The following is a 27,282-nucleotide window of genomic DNA, read 5'->3' on the forward strand; positions in this document are numbered from 1 at the left end:
GGAGAAGCTGCTAGTACAGCAAAGGATGTAGCAGTTTGACTTGGTACAGGTTTCAGAGTAACAGCCGTGTTAGTCTGTATTCGCAAAAAGAAAAGGAGTACTTGTGGCACCTTAGAGACTAACCAATTTATTTGAGCATGAGCTTTCGTAGCTCACGAAAGCTCATGCTCAAATAAATTGGTTAGTCTCTAAGGTGCCACAAGTACTCCTTCTCTTTTGACTTGGTACAGTACTATTGGTCTGATGAGCATCAGACAGTACCTTATCTATAGCTGCATTTGATATGAACCATGACACATCACAGCCTGTTATGAGTGCAGTGTTCTGCTACTAGTAGAAAAAGATGGGCGAAAGTAGTCCTCTCCCTGCTAGCAAGGACCTGTGCTGCAGGAGACAGAGGCTCTCTTGGGATTCACCAAGGGGTCTCACTATAGTAGGGTGCATAGCAGCATCTTAGCTGCTGATAGGGATGGGGCTGCAGAGAAATTAGAAACCTGAAAGCACTGACTACAGCACCATGCTTGGAGGCTGGGGAAAGAGTAATAAATACTGAGCAAGGAAAGTGAACCCAGATCAAAGAAGCATTAGCACCTTTTACAAACTGCTAGCCCCACAGGAGCCAGAAGAGATACAGAGGTAACGTCCTTCCCAGCTTCATGACTCCATAGAGCAAGATCAATGTCAAGAATAGAAGATTCTTGAATGGGAGAAGACAGCACTGCTCGTATTGCCATCGGGATAGAGCCTGCAGCAAGCCCAACTCTTCCTGGCCTGTGGAGTGAGCGAGTAGGCCACAGAACAAGAATTGGGTCTATTGCAGCATTCACCCAGGGCATAAGGTTGCCACAAGTTATTTACTTGCTGTGGCAGGGCCATCGTGACCTCCCATCACCATCATCCCCCTTTTATGAAGCCAGGTCTGTGATGGCCATAAGGGAGTTAAGACAAACTCAAATTGATCACAGATCAACACAGCTGACCTGGAATTTTCTCAGACTCTTAAGGTGCTGGGCAGATGCTACTTGGGTCAGACTAAAGGGCAACTTTAGTCTTGTAGAAATTCCAGATAGACAACCAGAAGGCGGGGCCTATTTATGGCCAACGGTACTGAAAAGGGATCAGAGAAACCCACACCTAAGACTGCTCTCAGCCACAGGAGCAGGGTCGTCAGAGCCTGATTAGAATTTTCAATCATAGAAATGATAGGTCCCAGAGCACAGAAACTGGAGATGAAAAGACTGATTAGCACTAAAATAATCCATTCCTATGGCAATGAAGGGTTATTCCCTCTTGTCTATTCTGCTGGGCTTTGAGCAATGGGGCTTCCACCCCTTTCTTTGGTGGAACTTTTCCACAGTCTGATCCATTCTCACCAATGTCACCATTAGTGTTTCCTGATATTCAGCCCAAGATTTATACAGGTGCAGCCCATGATTCCTAGTTCCGTATCTTTGAGATCTGCCCAAATGCATGAACTCTGATGAGTTTATCCAAGCTTAAATCTTCCTCTCAAAAGTAAACCCGTAAATACCACCACCAAACAACCCCTTCCCCAGGACTGATTATCTGTAAAGAAGCAGCACGACATGAAAGATGAGTCTTCCTTCTAAGGTCTGCGCTCTGCTGCAGATCCTCCACCATTTAAAAATCAATAGCCATCTCTGATTCTCCCCCTTCAGCTCATCTCTGCCTCATTATAGTTCTAATTTGCCACAGCAAAATTGCACTCCCCATTTTTCCCCACCTTAATCAATGGGGCTTTCCATTAAGGAGAAAAAAAAAGTTTATCTTAGCCACTAGAACAGAAAATGGACAGAAATGATTGGTGTGATGATCAGCTCTGGAAAGCCAAGGCCTTTATTGATTTTCTGTTCAGGGCACAACCCTCCAGCCTTCTATACTAAATGCAGTTTGGGAAGGAGTTATAGGTTCTTTTAGATAAATTTAAATGCTCGTATAAGGTGCTGACTTGACAGTACTTGTGAATGAAGTCTCTGTAGAGAAGCAGCGTGTCTACTGGTTAGAGCACATGACTGGGAGTCAGGAGATCTGAGTTCAATTTAAAGTTTTGGACAATGGTTCTTTATGCTTCACTTCACCTGTGTCTCATTTTTCCTATCGGTAGCAAGGGGATAATGATACTAAGCCACTTTTGTGATGTACTTTGAGATTCCCTGCCTGAAAGACATCTCAGACAAGCCTTATGACCTATTACATAGGAACATGTATCTCATGGGCAGCAGGTGTGAGAACTTCCCTGTGCTATCCCATCAGCAGTGCTCAGTCCTGATCTCTAGGAATCAGCTTGAGGGCTGAGGGGAGAGCTCAGTCTCCACAGCCCATTCAACACAGGTGCCAATGAAGCTGATGGAGTTGAGCATGTGAATACTTACTCAGCGGAAACAAGACTGAAGCCAAACTCATTTCACAGATGGGAGGATATTTAACATCAGCAACAAAAGAAAAGGTTGGAGTCCGGCTAAGGGGATACGTTGGGCCAGTCAATGATAGTGAATCGGCTTTGAGAAGCAAAAAGAGATTGGGAACGTCTGCATTTGCTGTGACTTGCTCAGAGACAAGGCAATGCCTCTTTATTTGGAAGAAAGGAAAAGCTACTGCAAACATTAAACATTCTCCTTCTCCTCGCAAGCAGTGGAGGCAGCAGCTGCTATTTCCAATGTCTCTCTGTGCACAGGCCCTGGATTTCAGTGAGAATCTCAAATCCGGCTTCCTGCCAAACCTGCGAATGCTTTTTCTCAGGGAGATAAGAATTTAGCCGATTAACTTGTTCAGAGTGATGTGCACACATTCAAATCCTCTTGGGGCAGGATGTACCTTTAAAATAGTAGGAAAGAGGACGCGGGAGAGAGCTTGCTTATACTAAACTAACCCATGATGCTCCAGAAGTTCCTCTTCCCCCACTGGGACCCCAGGAGCAATGCAGCTCTGAGTAGACTTGCTGCTGGGAGGCCCAGGCCAAGTCTGCATTAAAGGTGCAAGGGAGATTCTGTGTTTGGTATTATTATGGTATACTGTATATAGGGGAACAGAAGGGTTCTTTCAAAAAATTTCTGCCTAGGAAAATCCTAGGACCTACCACACCAGATCAGACCAATGGTCTCTCTAGTCAAGTGTCCTGTCTCTGACAATAGCCAGTACCAGATCTATCAGAGGAAGGTGCAAGAAAATACCATGAATATATGAAGGTACCTGCCCAAAGGAAAATTTCACTTAATCCCTATTAGTTAGTGGTTGGTTTGTACCCTGAAACAGAAAGGTTTGTAGCCCTTCTAATAATGTTTGACATTATCTAATGTAACTGTTGCTGTTCTCATTATCTGTATAAGTTTCTGATCATATTTTGAATCCTGCTGAATTCAGCATCAAGAATATCATGGGGCAGTGAGTTTCACAGATTAAATTGCCATTATGTTAAAATCATTTTCTGTCATGGGCTTTAAATTTATTGCCTTTTACTGAATGTCTCATTGTTTACGTATTATGAGAAAGCAAAAATACAAACATCTGGTTTACCTTCTCTGGCCCATTCATTATTTTCAGGACTCCTATCATGTCCCCTTCTGATTTGGTTCTCTCTAAACCAGGGCTCTCAAACTCAAATGACCATGAGGGCCATAGTACATTGGCCCGAGGGCCGCACCACTGACCCTCCCCTCACTATCCCAGCCCCACCCCCACTCCACCCCTTCCATGATGCCCCATCCCTGCCCTGCCTTTTCCCCACCCCTTCCCTGCCCACATTCAAACCCCTTCCCTGAAATCCCCACTCCAACTCCACCCTCTCCCTACCCCCAGGGGGTGCAGAAGGGGTGCAGGGTGCATTGGGGGTTCAGGGCAGGGGTGCAGGGTGGGACAGAGGGTCAGGGTGCAGCAGGTGGCTCAGGGCAGGTGGTTGGGGTGCAGGAGGTGTGCAGGATTGGCAGGGGGTTGGAGTGCAGGAGAGGTATGGGGTGCGGCAGGTGTGCAGGATTGGCAGGGGGTTGGAGTGCAGGAGAGGTATGGGGTACGGCAGGGGGCTCAGGGCAGGGGGTGGAGTGCAGAAGGGGTATGGGGTGCAGCAAGGGGCTCAGGGCAGGGGGTTGGAGTGCAGGATGGGTTCGGGGGGCTGGGTCCAGCCCAGCGCACACCGGGGGCAGGGCAGACTCCCTTCCTGCCTGCTCTGCCCCCGCGCCGCTTCAGGAAGCGGCCAGGACCTGGCAGGGGATGCGAAGCAGGGGCACAGAGGTCTGTGTGTTGCCCTGGCAGCTCCTCCAGGTACCTTCCCTGAAGTGCCCAATGGCTGGGAACAGGGAACTGCAGCCAATGGGCGTTCCTGGCCAATGGGAGCTTCAGGGGAGGTACCTGGAGGAGCAGCCAGGTCAACACACAGACCCCTGTATGCCCCCTCCCCCAGGTCCCAGTGGCTTCCCGGAGCGGTGCTGGGGCAGGGTGGGCAGGGAGCCTGTCCTGTCCCCAGTGCGTGCCTGGCCGGAGCCGCTCTAGGTAAATGCTGGGGAGGCCGCGGGGAGCTGGCAGGCCGCAGAAAATAACACCGCAGGCGGCCCGCGTGTTTGAGTCCCCTGCATTAGGGATTTGTCCTATCTAGTTTTCAATGTTTGCTGAGCAGATGGACTTTTGCTGCTCTCCTTGCAGACTTCTTGGATTTACACCTATGCTGGGAATGTTTAAAAATAGAATGTCTCCCCTTCCACCCAGAGGAGACAAGGGTTATCATCTGCATCTTGAGCCTATCGACCTGGGCGTAGTCCGTAAAAAGATCAGTGGTAACACTCACCTTCTAAACTTGGACAGAGCTGATTTTAGACACTTTTCCAGTTGCTAATGGGCATATTATGACTGGAATGCTCAAGACTGAAGCAAAGATCTGGATTAATGCAGATCAAAGCAAGTAGTGAATTCATTATGAATTCTCAGCCCTCAATGAACTCTAACTTAGCCCTTTACAAAACAGAGCAAGAATTTTGCCCTTTAGATGCTGCTAATGTGCTCTCTAATATTTTCTGGGGCTTATTCAAATGCCAGACCTTTAGTTTTCATGCAGCCACACTAGGGCATTTATTCATGACAGCCTCTGCTCCCCCAAGACTTACGTATGAGGAAAATGTTAAGTCCATAAGGACTAAGACTTTTGGGGAGCATTTTTGGTGCAGCACCACAAAGGTAAGAGATAGAAAAGCTCCATCTAATCCCCTTATCCATCCATTTGCAGGAGCCCACCAATATTATGTATTGGTATTGTGCAAGGCACTGTCCACACACAAAGAAAGACAGTCCCTGGTCTGAAGAGTTTGTTCTGTAATTAATAAATACATCAGACGTCGTTCCACAACAGGAAGAGATACCAAATCCATGCTGGAGTTGAACTTAGCCAAGAGGCATTGAAGGTAGCACCTCTCTCACGCAGCCCAACAAAAAACCAAGCATATAATCCAAGTGGCCCTGAAGCCCTATGCAGGGTTCCTTTTACATGGCTGGTGGATGGCACGGTTAGCACATCCAAGAGAACCCTGAAGGAAACAGCAAGAGGGATGCATCAGCATTAACAATACAGAAAAGTAACTATACGGAAGAAAAGAAAAAAAAAAAACTCTCCAAGAGAGATAGAAATCTTTAATTTAAAAACAGAGTAAGTGTATTCATGGGGAAAGCATGACAAAATACCCCTGGGATAGAGCGTTGCCCTCAAACAATTAAAATTGCATTAAAAAGCAGATAGGAAGGTCTGAGTCCTAAAGAAGATGGGCACAGAAGCCAGTGTTTTCCTTATTTTGTTTAAATACAATTACCTTTTGGCAATAGCGATAGTCACTGATTAATCTCTTTTTTTGGTACTTAATTTACAACTTCATTGTTCCTGCTTGTAAGCCATTCTCCTCATGCTGCTCCTTAAAGGAGCCAAGCAGGGACTGCAGAGACCACATTCTGCAGACAACTAGAGGGATCGATTCTGACAGAATAGGGTCTAGGGCTCAGTCACAGGGACATGGGGAGGAGGCCTGAACAGAAATCAGTAGGTATTCCAGGGAAGCCTGGCCCTAATTATTGTGCTCTAAACTCTGAGGTATTTAAAAGAGCCCAGTTCTACTCATGAGATGAGTCTCTGCTGCAGGTTGTGGGGTGTAAACAGAGAGTCAGAGGGCAGGACTCCAGCTAATACAGCAAGCCTTCTGCAGAGCATGTTTAGGGTAGCCTCTGGTTTCTGAGAGCTGAGTCAGTATGAGCTGCAGATGTGGCCTCATATTAAAAGCACAGTAAGCAGATGCTCATTCAGACACGTGTTGCCATTCAAACTTGTGCATGATCAGCAGTGCACTTCAACTGGGCTTTGTAAATCAAATACTTTAACATAAGAGCAATCACACCCTTCCCTTTGCTAGCACCTTCTATCCAAGAATCTCAAAGAGCTTTAGCAAGCTTTAATGTATTGAGCCTCGAAATCCCTGTGATGGGGGTATTTTACAGATAGGGAAACTAAGGTACAGAGAGGAAGTTATTTGCCCAACGTCACATCGCAATTTCATGACAAAGCTGGAAACAGAAGCGAGTCCCCACCCCTGTACTTTGGCTACATGAGCATCCTTCCTCCGCTTCACAGACCCTCCCCTTTCCCCACCACCACCATTTTAGCGCTAAAGATCACAACTATTCTGCTGGAGTCCCTTATTCCCTCCACAATTGGATGGAACTCCATATGGTCACCTGAAGCATCTGCCCCACCTGGGAGGTTACTGGCCCAGTCCAAGCCAAAGGCCCAAGAGTGGTCTCCAGATCTCAGCTGTCTGTATCGAGTTTGTGCCGCTTGACTTCACTATCCTCCTGGTGGTAACAGCTTTCAGAGGTTGCATCCCATTCTTTGTCTCTCCTGGACTCATCTGGAAAGCTCTGACCCACAGGCAGCACCTGTCTGATGGTCATGTTAATGCGGGAAGTCTGCAAATACTTGGTACAGATCTGCCAGTCCTCTTCAGAGCAGTGCTCAATGACTGAGCGGTCAGGAAAGTCTGAGGGGAATGCCTGCTCTAGGCACAAGGGCAAAGCTGTCCCCTCAGGGTTTGGGAGGACCCGTGGGACAGCATGGTACAGCAGGCGGCTGAAGCCGGACATTACCATGATGTCCCCACTGTGCATGAACATGGCTGTCGGGGCTTCATCACGCTTCAGGCCCCCCAGTAAAAATATGGAGGATTGTCCAAAACTGCGAAGCATGAGAGGTTGCGGGTGGGGGCAAAAGGAGAGAGAGAAAATACACACAGAAGGGAAAGCTCAGTTAGTGAAATAATAATTATGTGCAGAAACAGGAGGATTTTAATCAGCTAAATTCCTCTTTATATGCCAGATGGACCCTCTGTTACAACTTTAAGTTTAGTGCACATAAAACAGACTAACTGTGCACTGGTTTAAGCTGGGCAGGAGCTCTGCTGATGGATTTCATTCCTGCCCTTCAGCACTCGCCTGCCATTCAGCTATTCCAGTCTTGGGTCTCCAACTCTGCTGATGTGCCCCACAATCCTGAGGAGCAGCATCCACTGTAATTCAAAGCCTGTGCCCTTTTCATGCACTGCTCTGCTTATGCACCTCACTCCTGACCTACAGCATCCCTGCTCTTCAAGCCTCTGGAGGTGAAAGGTTACAAACAGACAATTTGGCACTAAGTTTCATGGGTCTCCCGTAACCTTAAGTCAGTTTACAAAAACATGCATTCAGCAGAAGATAAATGGATGTGCTGCCCCTCCACAATACACAAGCCCTTCCCCCAGCTCACCTGAATGATAAGAGAGGCTGAGAATGGTCCAGCTCAGACTCATCCACGTGAATTCCCAGCGAAGAATCAAAATGATAGTAGTTCAGGATCCCTGCCTCAGCTTGGAAGCCCTGGAAGCCACATGCAGCAGCCACTTGCTCTGACAAAAAAGCAAGGTCTGAGGGGAAAGGAGTGTAGTGATCTGCTGAGTACTTCTGGAAAAGGGAGGACATAGAGAAAAGAAATGCTCAGGAAAAACAGAACCCAAAAGCAGTAAAATCAATTTTAAAAAACATTTAGTGAGAACTCGGGGGCTTGTTTTACAGTTTATTGCATGCTAGCGCCGGGTTGACAGCTGGAGAGTGACATCTTATATTACTCCAGAATGGTCACACACGGGAAGCAGCAAGGCAAACGTCCCTCACACCCTGCTCTGGATGAACACCCTTGGAGGGATGAAATAAATTCAGGCGCAGTAGCCCATTCAACTCTGGGTCTGTGCTGAGACCGCCACAAGACATACATGCTAATTAGTGCCATGTGATATGGTGATTTAGGTGGTAGACCTGAGGCCACTAGGAACTGCACTGAGACACTCAACATTTTACATGGACTTGAGTTATGAGGAGAGGCTGAGGGAGCTGGGATTGTTTAGCCTGCAGAAGAGAAGAATGAGGGGGGATTTGATAGCTGCTTTCAACTACCTGAAAGAGGATGGCTCTAGACTGTTCTCAATGGTAGCAGATGACAGAACGAGGAGTAATGGTCTCAAGTTGCAGTGGGGGAGGTTTAGATTGGATATTAGGAAAAACTTTTTCACTAAGAGGGTGGTGAAACACTGGAATGTGTTACCTAGGGAGGTGGTAGAATCTCCTTCCTTAGAGGTTTTTAAGGTCAGGCTTGACAAAGCCCTGGCTGGGATGATTTAACTGGGAATTGGTCCTGCTTTGAGCAGGGGGTTGGACTAGATGACCTTCTGGGGTCCCTTCCAACCCTGATATTCTATGATTCTATGACTACTGAGCAGCGGTCAGAGAAGACCTATTTAGTCATTACCTCAGGTTGGGAACCTAGAGGTGAAAGGCTCTGAGTATCCCATCACCAAAGCCCAGAGCCAACTAGCTCTGCCTCCTCTTTGAACAAAAAATATAAAACAGAGAACTGCAACCCCACCATTTCCACTTTTCCGTTCCTCACTGACTATCTCCGACAGGGGAGACCAGGAGGGAGCAGAGGCACTTTCATTAAGGCTGTTCAGTAATAGGCTCACTCTGTACAGATAAGGCTGCAGGTAATTTGGCTAAGTGTGTCTGCAGCGCGCTGATAGACTGTGCTCTTGCTCTGCATTCCTCTCCCAGCCTCCCTCAGATTGAGAGTCTGATTAGAAAGGCCATTTTTGTCTCCGAGATCTTCAATAACCGCATGATTCCTGCTGGCTGGCGAGGCTTTGCTATTGCTTCAGGCTTGAAGTTCACAGCCACCCCAGCAACAATCACCTCTACGCCTTACCAAGAGGAAAGGTCTTTTTACAGCTAGTCTACACTAGAAGCGCTATATCGGCACAGTGTGAAGATGCTCTATGTCAACAGGAGAGAGCTCTCCCATTGGGACAATTACTTCACCTCTGCAGGAGGCGGAAGCTATGTCGGTGGGAGAGCGTCTTCCCGCACCGACATAGCGCTGGTGTGGACACTGCCTAGGTCACTAACTTGCGTCGCTCAGGGGTGGCTTTTTCACACCCCTAAGTGATCTAAGTTATATCGACTTAAACTGTAGTGTAGACCTGCCCTCAGAAGTAGTTTCCACCTTCACATACCCAAGATGAGGAGATATGTCCAATTACCAAGTTACACTGTTTCAAAGGCCACCTCCTTTCAGTGAGGAAGAGATACTCTGAACAGAGGATCAGGCCTGCAGGCCAGATGTGCCCCACTGCACTACCTCCCAAAGGAAATGACACATGGCTTCACACATCTGCCATTAAATCCCCAACACAAGCATAGGATTTAAACTCCCATGCAGTCAAGCTCTGGCTCAAGGCCCTCCTTGAGAAAGAGCCTTGTGGGAACATACAGATTTCACTGCCATTGCATTCTGGGATGTCCTTCTCCCCTCCCTTTCTGATAGAACTGCACCCTCCATTCAGAGCATGCAGGAAAAAGGAGAGACAAAAGAGTGATTCCCCTCAAATACCTTGGTATCCCAGTTATAATGGTAACCTACAGTCACCCAGCGTAGCTTCTCCAGTAAACTTCTGGGCTCCCGTTTGCTGGAACCTTTGCTCCTAAAAGACAAAATTAAAGAGACAATAGAAAGGAAATTTATTTCCTTCCTTGACATTCTCTGACATTGCTGCATGTAGAAATGGGAGACATTCATCCATAAAACAGCATATTAAACACCTCACAGTGGATCTTTCACTTACAGTGCCCAAATCTTTTCCTTGGCGCAGTTGCTGTGAAAGTTCAGTTTATGACATTTGTACAAAATGTAGGGGCCTGGAACAAACTGCCACCACTTCACTTTCGATATAGGAGCTACTGGAGTTATCATGGGATCAACAGAGGTGATCAATGGACTGAAGGAGTAGCTTTAAAAAGGTATGGAAAAACTAAATAAGTACAGCTTGGCTAAACTACAGCTAATGTGGGGAGGGAACATCTCAGCCTATGGACATCTGAAGGGTGTAAACAAAAAAAGAGGAGGAAGAATTATGTAGGGCAACACATGGGGTATAACTTGAAAAAAGGGATGAAATTCAGAAAGAGAATATTTAGGCTGAACTAGAGGACAGTGAGTTAGATGGGTCAGCTGTGTAACAGTCACCAAAGAGAAGGGATAGATTCTCTGTTGCTTGGTGCATTTACAAGAAGAGTTGATGACAGACTGTGACCAGAAGACGTCATGGAAGGAGTAATGCTGCATTGGCTGTGAGATATATGCTGGATGAACTAACAAGTCTGCTCCATCTTGTAATATCTATGATTCTAGAATACTGCTGACAATCATCCAGACTGGCATGCAGGACAAAAAGAGAGTTCCCCAAGTATTTCTAAGGAAGACAGTCTGCGAATGGAAATGTCACCATCTTGTGACACAACTGTCTGCTGAAGTGACAGCCCTAATGCAGATAGAGCCACTGGCCTGAGCTAGCAGAGTAGTATTCTTCCACGGCTGAGAAAGGATGGAGGGATAGGGAGGGGAATAGCCTCTTGGAATGTTCTCTTGCGCTAGGAGATGGTGGGATGCCTGTAGGGATTCACAAGAGGGCAGAGCTGTAAGAAGTCACATAACAGCATGTCAGTGGCAAATATGGAGGGGGCTGCATGCAGATGAAACACCTCCCAGTCATTTATCCCAGCATCTGCAGCTCCTCTTTCTTTATTTTATTACTGTTTGCTCTGCTGTGAAAGAGGATCTGTATCCAAGCATTTTGATAAATAATAGCGCCAGGAAGGTTGGCTTTCAGTTATAAGCTTGTTAACCCAATTATACACCTTCTCTCTTAGCAAACAAGAAGCATGCTGTTTCTGCTGCCTTTGCCAAGTCTGACCCAAACTTCAATGTTTGGCTGTTGCCTTTCCACTTTTTCTGCCCTCTAAACGACCGATCTGCAGATAGGAGCACAGCTTCTAGCCTGAACCTTGGACAGGTCTTTAAAGGCCAACTTCCACAGCTCCCATTCCAGTTTCCTTCTTCAAGGTACAATACTGGGAACTGCAGTTACTGTAATGCAGCAATACAGTAACTTTCAAATATCTGCTGGACTGAGTAACCAGTGGAGCCTAGAGGCACATGGCACTGCACTTCAAGGGAGAAGCTACGACTCCCGTGCACTTCAAGGAGAACTTAACATGTGCAATTAAAAAACAATTCTACTAGAACCTCCGTTTTCAATGTTTTCCTTCACCTGTTTTTTCTTACAACGCTAGGGGTGTTTCTGTGACACCACGATCTTCACTTCTTACATGTTCAACAGCTTATTTGCCCTGAGGCCTTAATACTTTATGTGTAATTTCACAAGTGGTTGCTGTGGAGAGGAAGGTGATATTTCATACTCTTGGAAATGATAAATTACTAGGACTGGAATAGCCAGGGGTGCTGCAGGTACTGAGAGGTATCAGTAGAGCAGAGCTGCGTGTGTGGAAGGGGAACAAAACTGAAATAGCAGGGAGCCGACAGGTTAAAACTGAAATGCATTAGCAGAACTATGCGGGGTGCCCAGTTAATTAATAGCAGGGAGAACTACAGAGCATGCATGAGATGCATCAAAGCACAGCTCTGGGAGAGGGAGGAGCTCAGAACTGGAAAAGGAGAGGGCTGTGGGTCAGGAATGAGATGCACTGGCAAAGATATGCAAGGATGCATGAACAGAACCTGCTTGGAATAAGTAGGGCTCTAATTCTTCTCTTTCAATAGCACTAAATTCACTCATATTTTAAAAGCCTGACTGTTGCATGTGCTAAAAGGCTTCTGATGGTTCTTCTGGGGAGGCAATGGAGTTTCAAGGTTTTTGGTTTATGTACTCTTATATAATGTATTATGCTCCAAAGCCCAAGTCTTCCTGCTGGCATCAGCTTCCTCCTCAATCCCCTGGTGGTAACTGCCACTATAACTTGAACTCCCTCAGAAAGATGGCGGAGGAATGCACTAAGCCCTCTGGAACTGCGAGCAGTTCCCAATATTTAGGAGGACACCCAACTTCCCCTTTGCCAGTGATGAGTGCTTGACAGGGGCCTTCAGGGAGTGGGAACGCCAAGATTTCTCTAGAGCATGGAGTTCCTGCATCCACAGCTATCTTAAAAGTGTGCCCAACCTTAAAGGTGGGTCCTTCCTTAATCCAGCAACTCTCTCTGCACCCCCAAAAGCCCTTGCCTCAAGAAGACAGATGAGCTGGCTGGGTCACTCGCTCTCCCCTAGTGAAAGTGCCCACGCATCAGTTTGCTTGCTCGTTCTCTCAAGTGAGTGCTTACTAAAAGTGCTAACATTTCTCTCAGGCATCACACTCTTGCAGCACTGCTTTCAGCTGAATCAGCATCAGCTGAAAATTAACCTCCGGTCCTGATTGCTCTCTGTGCATGCAGAGGATGCTCCTAGTAAAGTCCTGCCACGTCACAGTGGCACCCCAGTTCTCTCACCTGGTGGGTTGGGGGCACTATTGACCAGATTTTGACAAGCAACTTTCATACTATATTGAAAGCAGAAATGTAAAAGCCAAGACTTCAGAAACAAAAAGCCAGGAATACTTCACTTACCCTTGGATCAGCACAGCACGGGTAGCAGCAAGACAAGTTTCCATTACAGCACTCTGCAAATGTGCCTTAAGAGGGCTCACCTCTCAGGGTAAAAGGGGAACTGCATTACAATACAACATTTCTAGACTGCAGTACCTTCCTCCTACTGAACCCCAGGAGAAAAGAGAAGCAATTTCTCAAGGCAGTTTTGAAGGAATGAGGGGGAAAGCATTTTGCTTTCATAATGGGGCTACAGTGGCTCTCCACCTCTTCAATACAGCAGGGCATTTTTGCTCTCTTGATAAAATGTTAAGCGCATCTTCTGGAAGGGAGAGGGAATGGACAGGTTTGCAGGCAAGGAGGAACACAAAAGGAAACTGGTTACAGGAACTGTCTCCTGGTTATGGAACCTTTGGAATCAAAACAAGATTAGAAGGTGAGACACAAGACTGGCTGGCTCAAGCGGTTCTAGGAATGGGCTGTGGAGCCTTTCACCTACAGGACACTCACTGCCAGGTTGGAAGTGTGAGGCGGGTTGCCTGGCAGGCTCAGAGAGTTTGGAAAGAGGCTTTTCGCCTCTAGAGCACTGGCTCCAATCTAAGGCTTAGAGGGACCTCACAATCCCTGCTGCCTGGGCTCACTGTGGTACAGCCCCTGATCTCTAGCATGAGAATGGAGAGAGGCAACGGTTATCCTACTTACACGCTTGTCACCGTCTAATGGATTCATAGCAACTGGAGGGTCCTGTTCCCTGGGCAGGAAGAAGGAGGCTTAGCAGAGGTGCACACCAAGCAGTGCAAAGACCTAACTTGAATTTAAGATGTTCAAGTCCATACCACCATGTGAAACCCTTCTTCTTGTGCAATATTCTGCCAGTTCCATCCCCTGCAAATATACCAGACTCAGACTTCAAGGCCAGAAGGAACAATCATGATCATCTAATCTGACCTCCTGCACATTGCAGGCCACAGAACCTTGCCCACCCACTCCTGTAATGGACTTCTAACCTCTGGCTGAGTTACTGAAGTCCTCAAATCACAATTAAGACTTCACGTTACAGAGAATCCACTATTTACTCTAGTTTAAACCTGCAAATGACCCAGGCCCCATGCTGCAGAGGAAGGCGAAAAAACCCCAGGGTCTCTGCCAGTCTGACGTGGGGGAAAATTCCACTAGCTAGGTGCCAAATCCTTCTGGTTTTATTTGGTAATCTGAGATTATTCGGACAGTCAGGACTCACCTCAGGTGCTCCTGGCTCTGCCCCCACAGATCAACGGTCTCCTCAGCAGCCATGTGCATGTCCAGATTGCGCACATTGGGTTTTTGGGGGTACAACTTGAGACACTGCTTCACCCAGTGCCGCTGGCAGCCCGGAAGAAAGGGGTTTGAGATGAAAATAAACCCTGTCCATACAGTAGAAAAGAAAAAAAAGAATACAGTTAGGTGTCCATCCATTTTTCTAAACCCTTAGCGTTGGAGGGACACTGAGAAACTCTCTTATGTGCTCCAGCACTGACTCTATGCATGGGTGGATGAAGTCTGTTACCAAAGTACCAAAAAGAGACAAACTAATCCCATAGCCAGTGGGTTTATTCTGCCCAAAGTAAAGGACTGTAGGCACTAAGGCTGCTGGCAGTGGAGACAGTGGAGCTTTGGTGTGAGGAAAAAGCAATGACAGGAGAAGAAACAGTGTTCCAGTCTAACCACTAATTACAGGTGGCTGGAGTGGGCAGGTAAATATTCCTCACAGCCTCCTTTTCTCTGGGCTGAATAAGATTTAGTTCTTGGAATGTTCCCTAATAATTCAGCCCTGAAACCAGAGAAGGGGTCCTTGCCATGTCAGGGTTGAGGCAAACTGGTGGGTGCAAGGTGCACAGGGGACGCTTTCCCTGCCACCAGTCCACGTTATATCTGTCATGTGGATCTAGAATCTCTCCAGGACTATCAATATGGTAAAGAAAGCAAAAGAAGTTTACAGGATTTGTTCAGCTGGGTTCTTTTGAACTCTAACGACATATAAGGTTAAACAGAGACAAAATCAGAAACAGATGAAGACAAGCAGCAAGGCTGAAAGTCTCAGTGGGATACAAACTTACATTGAAGCTTTATGAAAGAGGTAGTAAAGGCACAGAAAAAACCTCCTACCAGCACATCTTATAGGCCTTTCAACAGTAAATTAACTATCTTAGAAAAAGTGCTCTCAAGTTATTAGTATACTATTTCTCATTCCACTCAATCCCCCACACCCTCCAGATCATGGGGCTGCCTTCTGACAGCTTTGGTTACAAGACATTCCCTCACCAGAAGTATTAATTTTATTCTGCTGGCGTCTGTATGGAACAGAATAATAATAATACTGCTTTGCCCTTTGATAGATTTATACCAGGTGTTCTCAAAGCGCTCTACAACATACATGAATTACACTTCATTAGATGGGGATTATCCTAGGTCACACAGCAAAACTTGGAATAGAATCCACATGTCATGGGGGCTGGTCCTTTCAGGGGAGTCAGAGACTAGTCTACCTGTGACAGGCATGGCTAGAGAATGAGCAGGACCAGTTGCCACCTGCAGAGGGCAAGGAACCTGAAGGGCCAGTCTGTATTTCACTCTAGTTTCATGGCCTGCTGACGGCATTAGTTGGTGGTATCTCCATGGAGCCATGAACCTACGCATGTATTTGGTGCAGTTCAAGGAATCTGCCAACGCCTGTCCCTTCTGAAGTGAGAGCCTGGTGCACATCTACATAGACTGTGTCAAGTTGCAGCCCCTCTTCTGGCTCCTCCAAAACCTCTTACTGAGGTTCTGGCTGCACTTTTTCCCACATCTCCTCACACCCCATCCATAGCTCTACAAAGTCACAAGACCTCCTCATCAACATCCGTATGGTGCTGGCTAAGATGGCCACCATCAAACTAGGAGAAGGAAGCTACATATGGGGGAGGAAGGGTGGAGGAGCATGCTCTGCAACTGTGAGGCCTATTTCCAGTCCCTTGTTAAATCGCAGCCCTGAGCAGAATTCCTATGGGAAGTGTACACTAACCCCTTAGACACCTTTGAAGAACAGTAGTCGCTGTTGGGGGGAAGGGCGGGGGGGGGGGAAGGTCCCTGTTCGGTGTCCCCTTTTGGTTCCCTGATTTTACAGCTTTGACCCTCCTGTTCATTTAGTTCATTTGTCATTTGGTTCCTGGGGCAATCTCAGTTTCAAAAATGGTGGGCTAGCTCCAGAGCAGAGAAATCAGTAAGCCTGGAATTCTAGTTTTCAAGAACAGTAACTGTAGTTATGCTCTATAAGCCACTTTGAATGTATGTCACAGGTGACATACACCCAACAGAAGTACGAGAAGAAGCCTTTAGTTACTGGGATCTGCAGTCTCTTAGTCTCCATTTAACTCCTGGAAAAGTCTGTCTCCTGAAATTCCACTGACAGCTTCAACTGGAGATGGGATTCCCTTTCTCTTACTCTGCTCAGCTGTTCTGCACTGTTGCTGTGCATGGTTGAACATTAGTGACATTTCATCCCAGAGGTGACTGCATTTCAGTGATGGGTGAAATTATTCCTGTAGCATTTGAAATTTGAGATGGAAGGTACTATGGAAATGCAAGATTATCGTCACAGGGTACGTCAACGGATTTCCAGTCTCAAGATGGAAGGTGGAGTTGGTACAGCTCAAAAAACTCAGTTTATTCTTCTGTTTCCCTCTTCATGCATACCAAACTTCAAAGCTCTAAATCAGTTCCTCTTCCTCCTGCACTTGGGCTACAACTTCTATCATACACAGACAGACCTATATCAATTCTTCAGCCAGGGCAGTAAGGCCACAGAGTACAGTGTGGGGAGAACAAGAGAGGGAGACAACTAAATCAGAGGTGGCAAGGCCATGTTTTGTCTTGAAGTCAGATGCACTTACCTGGGTAGCCATCCAGGCCATAGGCTTTCCACTGGCTAACTGGCCGCAATCCTGCTCTGTAAGCATCTTGATCCCTGACTGAAGAAATGCTTAGGTCAGAGCTGACCACCTGGCAGGAGAGAAGCAAAAGTCAGGCAAGTGAACAGGGCAAAGATTTGACACCCCTTCAAATATAGACAGATGGAGTTTATCTGATTTATATTCAACTAAGTTAAAATAGGAGCATGGGAGTCTTTCCTGCTATGTATGTAAGTCAGGAAGGAGTTCTACTGCACTATGTGGGGCTATGCTGTAGTGTATTAGTGTCTCAGGGACTCTAGTGATAGGAATGCTCCCAGAGAACTATTCCCTTAGTGAACTTGCAGGAGCACAATCAAATTGTTAAACTAGCATGAGTATATGACAAATCAAACAGAAGCTAGAGCCTCTATCATACATCATAGGTCAGAAAGGAAACCCCTCATTCTTAAAGAAGTAGGGGCAGCAGGGAAAAATTACATGTGGCCAGAAAGAATGCTACTGTATTCACCTATTCACAGGTTGCAACCTCATGCTGGTGGTGACACATTCATCAAGATGCACTCGATAGTAATGCGTAGCACTTATATAACACTTCCCACCTTCAGAGCACTTTCCACCTTCGGAGCACTTTCCAAACATTTGTCACTCATCACAATCCCTTTGGAGGTAGGCAAGTATTATCAGAAAGGGAAACTAAGATATATGAAATGTCTTGGCCAAAGCTACACAGTGAGTCAGAGCTAGAACCGGTAGTAGAATTGTTCCCTATCCTGTGCTCAGACCACACATTTCTCTTTTTCTTGTATCAGAATCAGCAGATACAGGGTTAAGTGTTATTCTTTGCACCTAATTTGGATTGTTTCACTGATCATGTTCTCTCTCAGCCTAGGTCTACACTACCCCAGCACCCCATCAACGTTCTGCGGATCGATGCACTGGGGTTGATTTAGTGGGTCTAGTGAAGACCTGCCAAATCGACTGCAGATCGCTCTCCAGTCAACCCACGTACTCTACCCTGAATGAGAAGAGCAAGGTAAGTCGACAGGAGAATGTCTCCCATTGACCCAGTGTAGTGTGGACCCTGCAGTAAGTCGACCTAAGCTACATCGACTCCAACTACGTTATTCATGGAGCTGGAGTTGTGTAGCTTAGGTCGACTTACAGCGGTAGCGTAGACATAGCCTTAGTTCAACAACTCAGACTCCACAAGGAATGCGGTATAAATGCCTAGGCAGAGCTTCAGTCTCACTGCACACTCAAAGCTTACAGGGCCTCAGTTTACAGTCTTCTGAATCAAAAGACAAATACCTACAGATAGGTAAACATTTTGTTTTAGTGACATCTTAAATTCTATAGAAAACAGCTAGATCTGAGTGAAATGTGTCAGGGGACACTAAATCCTTGGTATTTAGGAGTTTCCTGAACCTAACCATTTTTACTGGTTTGCTCATCTCTCAATAAAAAGGAACTTTATTACTGCAAACCATGAACAGTCATTAGCTCAGAGACTCCTGTCCGTGGAATGTGCCTGAGAAGGTTCTTTCCTCAGCCAGGGATGTCACCACAAACTTCCCAGCTCCTGCCTCTAAAAGCTGCTAATACACCAGCTGCAGCCCTTTCTTCAGAATAATAGAAATTGCTCCTGTGCCCAAAGATCTACATGCATTGAATTAGATAAATAAACCTCAGAGCAAGACAGCTTGGAGACATTTCACATCATCAGAGAACTCAGCTGCTTGAAGAAGTTTATTGGAGAACAAAAGGTATAATATCTGGCCCAGTCTGTCTGGCCTTACACTCACTCCTCACTGAAGAGAAGATCCAACACATTTTTAGCCCATGGGGGAAAAAAAAAATACATCCATTGCCAAATATCAAATAACCTGCGATGGTGGTAGGGACAGAACAGAGACACAGAAATGGATCAGACACCGCTGATGCTTTCAGTACTTAGAAGTGCTTAAAATTTCCCAAAGGGACAGCAGCAAAGTTCCCTCTAAGCTGTGCTTCTGCCTATTAAGCCTCGCAGAGGGGCTCAGGGCTGCGGCAGGAAGAGGCGCCCCTCCTCACCAGCCCCAGCGTGGACCTGCCGCAGCGGGGAGAGGTGCACAACCCCCCACACCATCCCCCCCGAGAGCTTCCGGAGAGAGGTGCCTCTCCCCCAGCCCCGAACTGCTGCTGCAAGAGAGGGCTGGGGGGAGTTCTCTCTCCCTGCCGCAGCCCCGGGGCAGCCTGCACCCCAAACCCCTCATCCCTGTGCCCCAACTCTCTGCCCCAGCCCTGAGCTCCCTCATTCACCCCCGATCCCTCATCCCCAGCCTCACCCCAGAGCCCACACCCCAACCCTCTGCCTCAGCCCTGAGCCCGCTCCCACACTCCAAACCTCCATATTGGTGCACATAACAAATTCATTCCGCATATGGAGGTAAAAAATTAGAGGGAACACTGAAGTCCTGGAGAACACATATTGTGTTGATAAGTGGGAGTCTCAGCGCGTGCCGCCCCACAAAAGGAGAAGATGTTAATGAAACCCTTGTTCATTGTTCAACATTAAACAGTTAAGTGTGTTCCAGGGTTCTGTGTCAAGTTATCAGTAGCTTACTCCTGTTGCAACAACCATCATTACAAATCTTTTAAAATTAATGACACAGAAAAATGAAAACCAGCCAAAGCAGAAGAAATGTAAGGTTTTCACGTTAATAATATCCCTTAGTTCTTTTAGTTGTATCATTTTCTATAGGGAAAACCCCCTTTTAACAATAGTCTTTTAGATCAGTGGTTTTCAAACTTTTTTTTCTGGCGACCCAGTTTAAGAAAATTGTTGATGCCCATGACCCAACGGAGCTGGGGATGAAGGGTTTGGGGTGTGGGACGGGCTCAGGGCTGGGGTAGAGGGTTGGAGTGCAGGGGTGAGGGCTAGGGGTGGGGCTGGGGATGAGGGTTTGGGGTACAGGACAGGGCTCCAGATTTGGGGGGTGCTCAGTGGTGGGATAGGGGATTGGGGCGTGGGCTTATCTTGGGCAGCTCCCGGTCAGCGGGGGTGCTAAGACATGCTTCCTTCCTGTCCTGGCACTGTGGACCGCGCTGCACCCTGGAAGCAGCCAGCAGCAGGCCTGGCTCCTAGGCGGAGGCACGCAAGCAGCTCCATGTGGCTCTCACCTGCAGACACTGCCCCCCCATCCCCCATCTCCCAGTGGCTGGTTCCCACTTTGGGCAGCCCTGTGGCCCCCTGCCTAGGAGCCGGACCTGCTGCTGGCTGCTTCCAGGATGCAGCACGGTGTCAGAACAGGTAGGGATTAGCCTGCCTTACCCAGGCAGCATCGCCAACGGGACTTTTAATGGCCCGGTCAGCGGTGCTGACCAGAGCCACTGTGATCCAGTGCCTTACATTCTGTGACCCAGTACTGGGTCGCAACCTGCAGTTTGAAAACCACTGTTTTAGATGGTATTATCTGTCATTTTTGAGGGGAGGAAAGGGAAAAGAATACCACAAACAGAAAATGCAGATTCTGTCGGTGGTGTGACTTACAGCCTCACTGCAGGAAAAACACAGGCTCAGCACATGATCTTATCACCCAATCAAGATCTGTCAAACTTGTATCAGGAGTGGGTTGTTGAAGGCATTGCTTTTAGATGCTGTTCTGGTCATAGGCTCACGGCGCTGCTGCAAGGCATAGAGTTGTCTTGGCAGCTAAGCAAGATTCGCTGTTAGATAGCAGGCAAAGAGAGAAATAGGAAAGAGAATACGGTAGGGATGGAGTATGGGGGCGGAAATGAAACCTGAGAAAAGGGATTAGAGCAAGAACCCAAATCTCTTTTACTCCTGAGGGAATTCTGAGCCACTGCGCATGTGCAGAATTCATGTCCCCCGCAGATTTCTTTGCTTCCCCACAGAAAAATGACTTTCTGACAGGAAAGCAAAGGGAAGCCACAAGAGCAGTCATGGAACCCTCCCCAGCAGTATGTTTTGGGTGCCCAGGGCAGCCAGCAGAGAGGTAAATCACTCTGGGGCAGGAAGCAAGACTGGGGAGCACCCGGCTGGTGTCTCCTCCCTGTGCTGGGCTCAGCTGCTAGTCCTGGCTGGGCTGGGGAAGACAGGACTTCCTCCTCCCCTGCACAGCATCTGGGGCTGGGTCAGACCCACCCCCAGATTTCTCCCAAGGCTGCAGGAAGCTCTGCAAACTCTCCCCTCCACCTCACTTCCTGCACCCATCAGTCCTCAGCTGCAGTGGGAGGGATCCCTATACAGGGAGCTGCTCCCCCATCCACCCAAAACCCATGCATCCAGAACCCCTCATACCCAGACCCTCCTGCCGAGCCTCACCCCTCACACATCTGGAATACCCCGACGAGTCACCTGAACCCAGATCCCCACGCCACTGGGCTCCACTCCCCCAGCATTTGGAACCCCACCGAGCCCCCGACACCCAGACTCCCTTGCCAAGCTCTATCCCCCCCGACACTGAGCCCCAACCATCTCCTCCCTACACCTGAGCCCCTTCACCTGGTCCCCCTGCAGGGTCTCGTTACCGATGCACCCAGAAGCCCCCCAAAAGCTCCTATGCATCCAGATGCCCCCCGAGCCACCTGCACCCAGACTGCCCCACAGAGAACTCTCTCAACCCACACCTAGATCCCCCACACACTAAATCCCTCCACACTTGGATCCTGCCTGCCTACACCTGGTGCACCTGACATGGAGGAACAAGGCACTGGGGTGTTTCTGGGGCAGGCTCGGTCCTTGCGCTGTGTCAGGGTTGGGTGCAGCCTCACTACTGAGTCCATGCCCCGGGGTGGGGAGCTGCACAGTGATCTCCCACCACCGTGCAGCCAGTAGCTGTGCTCCCCAATGCCATGCTGGAGCCTCCACATTTATTTGACAAATAAAATTTGCAGAATTTTAAAATATTGTGCGCAGAATTTTTAATTTTTTGGTGCAGAATGCCCTCAGGAGAAAGCACTGGACCATTGCCTAAAAAGAACTGCTAGGCTGAAAACCACTTATGTTTTTAAAGTCTGCTATTTTGAAAAATCCCAGGCTTATGAGCATATGATGTATGTGGAATCTCAGTTTCTTTTAAAGGCATAGTGCATTTGTTTCTAGCCCTGATGGATTTTGAGATATCACACATTAAAACCACCAGGGCTGCCTTGGTCTAGCAGTGCTTTTGGACACATTTGTTTCTACAGACGGCAGCTTGTAAGATAATGGACCTTAAAAAAAAATCACATCATTCTAACTAATAGCTTGGTTTTGTCCATACAATAATACAGTAATTAAGATGTAATGGCCACGCTACAAGAACTACTAGAGCTAGAAACCACAATGTTTTATAGTACGTGACAGACTGGAATCAGAGTTTTCAAATGGTATGAAGTATTAGGGTTCAAAAGGGAGCTAGATAGGTTCATCAATGGCTATTAGCCAGGATGGGCAGGAATGGTGTCCCTAGCCTCTGTTTGCCAGAAGATGGGACTGGGTGACACGGCATGGATCACTTGATGATAACCTGTCCGTTCATTCCCTTTGGGGCACCTGCCATTGGCCACTGTCAGATGACAGGATACTGGGCTTGATGGACCTTTGGTCTGACCCAGTATGGCCATCCTTATGTTCTTATTAATCTCTAACTAGCAGGTCATGCAATCTTAGAACTTCATATTGGAAATTATGTTGGGGGAAGAGAGCAATAAAAATTATGTGATTTTATGACCATTTGTCTTACAGCCTACTAGGTATAGAAACACTTTGAAAGGACTTCTATATAGACATTACACACAAACACAAACCATATTAAGAGTATTATTAAGGTTGCATAAGCAAGCTCTCAAAAGTTAGGAGATGCCAGAATGAAGGTTGCCTGTGCAACCTTAATTTGGTCCTTTGGTGTAAATGCATTACAAAACTGTCTTTAATTACCTAATCTCACACTATTTTTTCCACAGGACCCCGCCTCATTCAGTGCACAGTACAGACCTCTTCTAGGGGTGAATCAGGGTAGTGCAAGTAGAAGAGGCTGTTGTCTGCAGTGCCCCAACCTCATTTATTGCAGGAATTGGAAGGAGTGCAATATCTGAAGTACTGGGGATTGGTGGCTGTAGGCCTGCCCAAAACTAAAGGCCCTCCCCCTCAATGAATAGGGAGGAACCACTGGATTTGAGCATCACTTGATTATAGGGCATAACAAATGAAAAAAACAGGAGCAAGGGTCAGGTCAGAGGTAAAGAAGCAGGGATCCTGAGGGGAACTTCCAACAGAGCCCACTGCTTCACAAAGGCGTCTACGAAGTCAGTGGACACTGTCCAGAGGAACTGTGCCTAGAGACATGACTGGATGAGGAACAGAAATAGGCCCTGCAGTTGTGGAGTAACCTCCCCCTCCGCATCGAGCTTCCTTCTCCTGGTATGATGGATGGCCCAGACAATTTTAAATCTGGCATTTTCTAACTTAAATTGCTTGACTATGCAACCTAAATAACATTTTTTATGTAGTCTTTTTAAAGTGTAATTTTCTAGGTTTTTTTTTGTTTGTTTGTTTTAGGAAAAAGATAAAATATAAAATAAGTAAAACTGCAACAATCCCCACATCACGACTCATTAGTAGAGCTTGAACCTTGAAGCTTCAACACATACTTCTAACACTTAAACCAGTGGTTCTCAAACTTTTGTACTGGTGACCCCTTTCACATAGCAAGCCTCTGAGTGCGATTCCCCTTATAAACTAAAAAAACACTTTTTTTGTATATTTAACACCATTATAAATGCTGGAGGCAAAACAGGGTGTGGGGTGGAGGCTGATAGCTCACGACCCCGATGTAATAACCTCGTGACCCCCTGAGGAGTGCTGACACCGTTTGAGAACCCCTGACTTAAACAGAACTAATTACATTAGTTGGCAGCAGAAGACTGCTATCCAAGAAGGGTAGATGGGCTGCTGGTGCCACATGCTGGGTCTGACAGCCCAATCTGGCTTTCTCTCTTGGTCCCTGCAGAGACAGATAGATTTTGTTCCCCATGTTATGTCCACAAAGCAAGGCAGGGATAGCTGGGGCTTTGTGGTAGGTCTGAAGAACAGTCAGGGGGTGTCATTGTGGGACTTCCTTCTCCTTCCCACCCAGGAAGTTGGGGGAAGCAGAACCGCCACCAGAAAGGGGATAAGTTGCTGGGGTAATGTGTCTCCTCTCAGGAGGGGCATTGTGGGAGGTAGAGCGTGAGGCCGGGCTTTTTGACCCCTGAAAGCTACTCCAGCAGCTCCTGTTCCCAGAAAAATGTATGCTGTTGCTTTAGCCAATGTGTGAGCCTGGCCTTAAAAATATTCATGTTCAGCTGTTTTGGCATTCTGCCAACATTCTCCTGTGCAGTGAAAGTCACAGTGATTAAATAGTGTTTTTTTAACAGTTTATATCTGAAACTTCAACAGTATTCCATGGAGAAAAGAAAAGTCACTTCTGTAGCCTGAGGGTTTCATTCCTGCTGAATTTCAAAGGACTACAGCAGGGGTAGTTAATTATTTTTTGTCAAGGTCCAAATTTCTTGGTCAAGGTATAGTCAAGGTCCAGACTCCAGAGAAAGTAATAAAAAAAACAAATGATGATAATAAAAAAATAGCTTTCAGGGTCCGTTCAAAAGTGGCTGGCAGTCTGGATTTGGCCCATGGTCTGCCTATTAACTATTCCTGGATGACAACAATCATAGAACTGGAAGAGACCTTGAGAGGTCATTTAGTTCAGTCCCCCGCACTCAAGGCAGGACTAAGTATTATCTAGACCAGGGGTTCTCAAACTGGGGGTCAGGACCCCTCAGGGGATCGCAAGGTTATTACATGGGGGGGGGGGGGTCACGAGCTGTCAGTGTCCACCTCAAACCCTGCTTTCCCTCCTGCATTTATAATGGGGTTAAATATATTTAAAAGTGTTTTTAATTTACAAGTGAGGGTGGGGTTGCACTCAGAGGCTTGCTATCTGAAAGGGGTCACCAGTTGGGGTCACCAGTACAAAAGTTTGAGAACCACTAATCTAAACCACCCCTGACAGGCGTTTGTCCAACCTGCTGTTAAAAATCCTCAATGATGGAGATTCCACAAACTCCCTAGGCAATTTATTCCAGTCTTAACCACTCTGACCATTTGGAAGTTTTTCCTAATGTCCAACCTAAACTACCCTTTCTGCAATTTAAGCCCATTGCTGTTTGTCCTAGTCTCAGAAGTTAAGAACAATTTTTCTCCCTCCTCTGTATAACTACCTTCTATATACTTGAAAACTGTTACCATGTCCCCTCTCAGTCTTCTCTTCTCCAGACTGAACAAACCCAATTTTTTCAATCTTCCCTCATAGCTCTTGTTTTCTAGACCTTTAATCATTTTTGTTGCTCTTCTCTGGACTCTCTCCAATTTGTCCACATCTTTCCTGAAATGTGGCGCCCATAACTGGACACAGTACCCCAGTTGTGGCCTAATCAGCATGGAGTAGAGCGGAAGAATTACTTCTTGTGTCTTGCTTACAATACTCCTGCTAATACATCCCAGAATGTTTGCCTTTTTTGCAACAACGTTACACTGTCGACTCATATTTAGCTTGTGATCCACTATGACCCCCAGATCCCTTTCCACAGTACTCCTTCTTAGGCAGTCATTTCCCATTTTGTATGTGTGAAACTGATGGTTCCTTCCTAAGCAGTGTACTTTGCATTTGTCCTTCTTGAATTCCATCCTATTTACTTCAGATCACTTCTCCAGTTTGTGCAGATCATTTTGAATTTTAACTCTATCCTCCAAAGCAGGTGTTAGAGATAGAGGTGTTAGAGCTTCTAAAAAAAGGGTTGCAAAAATCTTTTATAGTAGAAAGCGTTAGGCAACCTAAATCTGGAGGTCATTACTAGCTCTTCCTACGATCAGGATGTGCTCTTCACAATGTTATGGGAGGACCACTAAACTTGTCCAGGTTTGTAGACAAAAATTGTTGATCCTGGGTCATATGCAGCATGTTTCTCTTACATAGTTGAAAAGGACTATGTTATTTTAGAGAGAGTGCTTATTTGCCTCTTCTGTTTATTACTCCCCTGAAGTTGTCATCCTCTATTCTTAACGTGTTTCTCTACATCAGCTAATTGTGCTACCACAGATAGAAGATGCTGGATTTAGGGAGGAAATAAGCAGCAGATAGATTGGCTCTTAAGGAAACAGCTTCCTTTCTCAAATAGTCTTAATAATACACAATTAAAAAAAACCCAAGAGGAATATGATCATATTAAGAGATTATGTATACCTAGTATGGTGCTTTAGAAATGCAGAGAGATTAATAGGTAATGGAAAAGGATTTCTAGCTGGGTGCATTTCAAAGTTTTCCATGAGGTTCCAGCCCACCACACTGAAAACAACTCCCATGTGAAGAACACACATCCATAAATCTGCTGTTGCAGATGGGAAAAATGCTAGTCACAGATACTGTGATCAACTACTGTTGGTAAAAGATTGTATGAACCTGAGGAGCCAGTGTTGGCTTGTTTGCATTGGGGCAGCCGCTTTAACAGTACCATTGTTTGTACTGTAAATAGTCAAGACAAGTATTTCCAGCAAGGCGAATAGAAATATTAACATACACATAAAAAGGAAAGGAGGAAAGTTTAGCCCTTCGGAGTACGCTGTAAACAAATCTGATGGGCTCTTCTAAAAGGTTTTCATGCAACCTCTAGAGATGCCAATTCTCAGAATGTAGTGCAAGTCACATGGCACCCTACGCTTTCCCCAGCTCCTGGAGTCAGGCCCTCACACGAGAATTTCCACCTTCCTCGAGCACACACGTTTCTAGCTCGCGTGCGTGCAGCAGGGAAAAGCCTGACAAAGCGATGAAGGCTCACAAACCAGGAAACCAAGACAAAGCCCCAGCGTTTTTAGCACCTCACGGTTTTGAGCCCATCTCATGATTTGAGGGGAACCAAACTGACGATTTCCTTAAAGCTGGGGGTGGGCAGCGCAGTGAATAGCCCAGGGCCGAGTTGACGCTCCTGTTCCTCCCAGGGCACTTAGTGCCCGCGTAGGAGGCTTGCGGCGCCAGTCGGTCTGATGAACGGGGGACTTGAGGGCGAGAGCGGCGGCCGGCGCCCGGGAGCGGACGCCGGGATCCCCCCCAACTCCCCGCAGTTACCTGGTCCCCCGGGGCGGAGAAATCAATTACAGCCCGCAAGTCGGGCCCGCCCCGCAGATCCCGCCGCCGGTAGAAACGGAAGAGCCGGCGGAAGGCGTCTTCCCTACCCTCCCGCGCCAGGGCCGCAGCCGCGGCCACCGCCATCTTGGCACTGACAACCTCTCACACCCCACGCCCGCGGGAGCACAAGCCGACGGACGGCTCGCATCTGA

General features: G+C 47.0%; 1 protein-coding gene across 1 annotated transcript; it reads right to left on the reverse strand.

The window, feature by feature from the left end:
* Positions 1-5,614: 5,614 nt before the first annotated feature.
* ALKBH1 (alkB homolog 1, histone H2A dioxygenase) lies at positions 5,615-27,235 on the reverse strand. The gene is made up of 6 exons (XM_073349306.1): positions 27,071-27,235; positions 16,908-17,016; positions 14,237-14,399; positions 9,956-10,046; positions 7,784-7,977; positions 5,615-7,216 (listed from the first exon to the last, which is right to left on the reverse strand). Exons 1-6 carry the CDS (start codon positions 27,212-27,214, stop codon positions 6,793-6,795), a joined length of 1,125 nt encoding a protein of 374 aa, XP_073205407.1. The 5' UTR covers positions 27,215-27,235; the 3' UTR covers positions 5,615-6,792.
* Positions 27,236-27,282: the final 47 nt, after the last annotated feature.

This window comes from Lepidochelys kempii, chromosome 6 (assembly GCF_965140265.1).
Source record: "Lepidochelys kempii isolate rLepKem1 chromosome 6, rLepKem1.hap2, whole genome shotgun sequence".
Lineage (NCBI taxonomy): Eukaryota > Metazoa > Chordata > Testudines > Cheloniidae > Lepidochelys > Lepidochelys kempii.

Coding starts and splice junctions, on each gene's coding strand:
- ALKBH1 (XM_073349306.1), bottom strand. CDS start 27,214: ATGGCGGTGGCCGCGGCTGCGGCCCTGGCGCGGGAGGGTAGGGAAGAC. Junction 17,017..27,070: donor TCTCCGCCCCGGGGGACCAG/GTAACTGCGGGG, acceptor CTCTCCTGCCAG/GTGGTCAGCTCTGACCTAAG. Junction 14,400..16,907: donor TGGCCTGGATGGCTACCCAG/GTAAGTGCATCT, acceptor CTGTATGGACAG/GGTTTATTTTCATCTCAAAC.